Raw genomic sequence first — 5,624 nt, 5'->3', positions numbered from 1 at the left:
TGGATACCATTTTCTTCCTGCCACTTTTGGGTGTTTCTAGTAGTGTGACACAGTGCTCCATCTTCCTGGAACAACGTTGTGTTCTTGTCCACGAAACCCGAGGAATAAAGTGGCAAGAGTCCTTCCTCCAATGTTTTGACGTATTTCGCAAAATTTATGTTGCCAATGCACTCCACTAAGCTCGATCTCCAACTAACCCAAACAGCTTCCCAAACCATCACGCTGAAACCACCATGCTTCATAATTGGCTGCAATCTGTTGAGCCAAAACTCTTGGTGAGGCATTCTCCAGACCCGTATCTTTCCACTGTCCAAAAATTGAGCGAATCTTGATTCATCTGAGAACAATAGTCTTCCAAAAGTCCAGAGGCATGGTCATCATATCACTTGCCCACTTCTTTCGTCTGACTATGTTGGCAGGTCTTAATAAGGGCTTCCATCGGCATTGTCTTCACTTGTTCAATAAAAAAGTTTCTTGGAATCTTTCTTGTTGCTGTTTGATGATTTTGAACATTTTGCTGGATATTTGCAGACCTTGATAAAAATATTTTTTTCTAGTATTTGGAAATTAGACTAAATATTTCAACTTATAATTTTATAATTCAGTTTCAAATCATTTCTATTTGTATTAAATATAGGAAAGGTTAGAACTAGGTTCTAACAACCATGTCTTCTAATCTTTAACTGATGTAAGCAAATCTCTGAAGCTCTATTTTAATGTTTCCTTTTCATGTAAATAGTATTTTTATATCTTGATGTGACATTATCATCCTATAAATTTATTGTTTCTGGTTGTTTCTGAAGAAAGTAATGCAGTGATTGTAACTTTATCTTTTTAAATGTTTTATAAGCCTAAGTGAGGGTTAAAAATTTAAAAAGCTTCTTGTTAACCCTTTATATCTTACCAATATATATATATTAAATGTGTTTGTTTACATGTAATTTCTTATGAGTCTTAGTGGAATTCAGTGATAGATAATTGACTAGTCTGTTTATATCATTCATGCATAAGATAAATGTTTTATGTATACAGTAATTCAACTCATTTCTTGTGCAAGAAACATTAAATGGGTCAATATTTTCAGTGTGAAATCTCTGTACTTTAAATGAAGTAAGTTTAAATAATAACTGGTTTTTAAGACTGTACTATTAACAAAGAATTAAGTAATTTACTCAACTGTCAGTAATATCAAGTGTTTCAGGTATTTACAGTGTACAGTGCTCTTCTCAGGATGCTTACAAATGTCAGTACTTTGTGAAAAGTATATCTTGCTATACAAACACTTCCTGTCATCTTAAAAAAAGTTTTTAATGGATGCTACATTTTGACCTTTGGTTTGCATCAGACACTACTGAATGGAACAAGTGTGAAAATATAAGTGAACAGTGGAACAAATGCTCGTATAGTTCAATAAATCTACACTTTATACATACACCAATGTGTTTGAAATCCCAGTCTATATTAGTGTTAGGCCAGTAGGCATGCTTATATGTACACTAACAGTGTGCAAACGTACCAATTATCTATATATATACATGTACACAGATACATTGCAAGCTATGTTTCTTTGTGTCTAATATGATAGCTTTAATAGTTATTTAGTCCTAATAATATGTTTTCTTTATTGTATTGATAACGTCAAGAGCTAATAATACTATTGTGTTTTATAGGTTGGAATGACTGATGATGATCAGAAACAAATGAGGAATGTCATATACAGTCGTCTTGCCGAGCTCCGTCCTGATGCTGTGGCTCTAGTAGATGCTTTTGATTTCCATGACTTAGTACTGAACAGTGCCCTTGGCTGCTATGATGGACAAGTATATGAAAGAATGTATGAATGGGCTCAGAATGCTCCACTGAACAAAAGTCAGGTAAATGTTATAATAAACAAACAATATTCAAAACCTTCAGGTAAAGAAAAATTAATGAAAAAGTAGTTTCTAGAAAACAATAAGCTCGGTTCATTTAATAACAAAATGGAAACATAACACAAAGATATATTAACTCTTTTACTCAAAGAGCTTGAGGAGAGTTTCTGTTGAATTGACCTAATAATTCAAGAACCACTATGTTTGTGCAAGTAGTAATAGAAGTGATATATATCTATTCAATTAATATTATTTGTACCTTAGGAAAACCTACCTAATCTTTTGAGTTTCTGCATACTGGTTTCATTGAAGTTGTGTGACCCGCAGGTTTAATGCTATATATTTTTTCTTTTGTGTTAAAACCTCAGTGTTGTGTTTTAACTGTGTTATGTGTGAAAACACTATATAAGACATTAGTTTCAGGTTGGATATTGATTACACAGGCCTATGATGGTTTTATTGTCTTGCAGTTTTTACATGTTCTACAGTAATTCCTGTATGCAGAATCCAAAAATGATATCCATTTTTCTCCATCACGTACAGATATTTCACAAAATGTCATATGTAGTTTTACATAAGTGAATAATTTTCATTGAAATCGGGTCACATTTTGATATGGTTAAAATGTTGACAACCACTGGCTATAGATTTCTCTAGACCAACTGCAATGCGAGTCTTATTGATCATTCTAAAACCCAAGAGAAACACACCACTAGTATATAAACAGTTAATAGGCTGCATGACGTGTCATTTCTGGATAGTATTTGTTTGTGCATGCACTTTGACATTATGTTTTTCTTTTCAATATTATTTATTCATTGCTATGGCAACAAGAGTTTGTGTAAATGACCCAAACATATTCTGTTATATTTGTTGTAAAGAAACAAAAGAAAACATTACAGAATTAATCAAAAAGACATGTTATGCATATTTTGGAATAAAACTTGGGGACCAAGACAAATTATGGGCACTGCACAAAATTTGCACCATTTGTGTTGAAGAGTTGAGACAATGGACTAAAGGTAAGAAAAAGTCTTTGCCTTTTGAAATTACATTGGTCTGGCATGAGCCTAGAAACCGTAGAGATGAATGCTATTTTTGCTCATCTAACTTGCAAGGCTACAACACTCAAAATAAGAAGGAAATTTCTTACCCGAACCTTCAATCTGCTATCAGATCTAGTGCTTGTGGACAGATGTACCTGTACCTACTCCACCAGAGACTCTTGATACAGTTTCATCTGATTCTGATGTCAATAGAAATGATGATAGGGATTGTTTTCAAACTGAAACATCTGGTTATCCACAACGTTTCACACAAGGTGAACTTAATGATTTCGTGAGATATTTGGGCCTTCTAAAGGATTCTTCAGAGATTTTGGGGTCCAGACTTTGGGCTAAGAACTTACTTTCTCCAGGGATATCATTTTAATGGTATTAAAATCATGAGAAAGAGTTTATATAATACATTTCGCAAGAAGGTTCACTGGTTTATTGTAACAATATTGCTGAATTAATACCAATGCAGCAAAATTTTGAGTAAACACATTTTATCAAGTCTTGATTATGGCAATCGGTAGAACACTTGTCTACCTAAACTGTTCTGAATGTGGTATATCACAGGAGAAAAATCATGAGACTTCAACATTATAACTACATGGAATACTAAAGAATCATGAGACTTCAACATTATAACTACATGGAATACTAAAGAATCATGAGACTTCAACATTATAACTACATGGAATACTAAAGAATCACGAGACTTCAACATAGTTGTAATGTTGAAGTCTCGTGATTCTTTAGTATTCCATGTAGTTATAATATGGAAGTCTCGTGATTCTTTAGTATTCCACGGTATTCCACGAAGTTGTAATAAAGAATCACGAGACTTCAACACCACGAAGTTGTAAGAAGTCTCGTGATTCTTTAGTATTAATATTACAACTTCGTGGAATACTAAAGAATCACGAGACTTCAATATTACAACTTCGTGGAATACTAAAGAATCACGAGACTTCAATATTACAACTTCGTGGAATACTAAAGAATCACGAGACTTCAACAATACAACTTCGTGGAGTACTAAAGAATCCTGAGACTTCAACAATACAATTACATGGGATATTGAAGTACTGACAGAAAGAACTGATTATTATTTGTTTCTCTATGGAGTTAGTAATATTATACATGTATTTTTATACATGTCAATTCATATAATATATATATACAAGTTGTTTATTACATACACAATATTATATGTAGAAAAATTTCATATTATGGATAATTGACAGAAATATTAGATCATGCTACAAAATGCGATGGAATAACTGGTCTTATGAAGAGATGGAAAACTATATTCAAATATTTACAGATGGAAAGATTACAAGAGGTTTTTAGTGTCTAAAATAGTATCAGGTGTTTAAAACAGTCACGCTCTTCAGATGACTAGGTTCAGGAAACCAATGGATGCAATATTGTGTGTTGTGATGACACCATAGTCGCACAACATGGCACCTGTGGGTATAATAGTCATCGTCTGAAATCATATTCAAGCAGTTTTCAAAAAGTCACTGCAGTGTTTATATTGTCTCTTGATCTACACCCAGAGCTTCACAACTTTGTTTCCAGTTTCCTGAATGCAGTTGTCTGAACAGCAGAAATGACTTTTGAAACACCCAATATAATACATAAATCTGTTGAAACAAAGAGGTAGGTAGAACTGAAAACAAAAAGAAAAAAGTTTATAAGAAATTAAACCATTCATTGATACCATTATACTTTTAAAAGTCCAGTCCTAAAATTGTTTTTCTGTTCTTTCCTTCTTAGCTGTGTTGTTAGATACATTTTAAGGCAATTACTTTAAAATGTTGTGTATCATGATTAGTTTTGTTCAGGTGGCAAACTACAGGATTGTTGTGATCTATGACTGAGATACTTGGTAAATGCTCATGTGTATGTTCAGCTTGTATTTGATTGGTTTCTCTCCTATAAACATGGCTGCAAATAAGTCACAAATTATGTAACATACAAGTCAACTTGAAATGTAGATAAAAGGTACTTTGATGAAGTAAGATGATTCAGGCTCCTTCAAAGATGTTCTTTTACCTATTTGAGGACAAGTGTTACATCTGTGAATGTAACATTTATAGCTGCCAGTTCTCTGTTTTGGGTAAGTTGTCTTTGAACTAGTGTGTCTTTGCGAAATTTCTCAGAAAATATAAGACCTACTGTAGTGTCTAATTGTATGTTTTCATAATTAGAAGAAAGTGAGTGATTTGTAAGTTAAGTGATTAACAGGTGAAAGGTTAAGGAAATTCCATTTTTTCTATTAAGTCATAGTATTTGGCCAGTTCAAGTGGTATTCAATGAAGCTTGGATTGTTTTTCATGTTAAGTGGAATAAAGAATGAGAGTTATATGTGTTGATGTTTAGTCCATTGGTATAAGTCATTGTTCAGTGGCGCAAAGGAGGAAAGAATGAGAGTTATATGTGTTGATGTTTAGTCCATTGGTATAAGTCATATTGTTCAGTGGCGCAAAGGAGGAAAGAATGAGAGTTATATGTGTTGATGTTTAGTCCATTGGTATAAGTCATATTGTTCAGTGGCGCAAAGGAGGAAAGAATGAGAGTTATATGTGTTGATGTTTAGTCCATTGGTATAAGTCATATTGTTCAGTGGCGCAAAGGAGGAAAGAATGAGAGTTATATGTGTTGATGTTTAGTCCATTGGTATAAGTCATATTGTTCAGTG

General features: G+C 33.0%; 1 protein-coding gene across 1 annotated transcript in view; it reads left to right on the top strand.

Moving 5' to 3' along the window:
• Positions 1-5,624, top strand: part of LOC106463048 (peroxisomal acyl-coenzyme A oxidase 1-like) — a 39,031-nt gene that overhangs the window by 27,189 nt on the left and 6,218 nt on the right. Inside the window, exon 13 of the mRNA XM_013923019.2 lies at positions 1,671-1,874. Within this exon, the coding sequence (XP_013778473.1) occupies positions 1,671-1,874 (204 nt within the window). The remainder of the gene's footprint in view (positions 1-1,670; positions 1,875-5,624) is intronic.

Source organism: Limulus polyphemus, unplaced genomic scaffold (assembly GCF_000517525.1).
Source record: "Limulus polyphemus unplaced genomic scaffold, Limulus_polyphemus-2.1.2 Scaffold1312, whole genome shotgun sequence".
NCBI lineage: Eukaryota > Metazoa > Arthropoda > Merostomata > Xiphosura > Limulidae > Limulus > Limulus polyphemus.
This window is presented reverse-complemented; position numbering and strand designations above follow the sequence as displayed.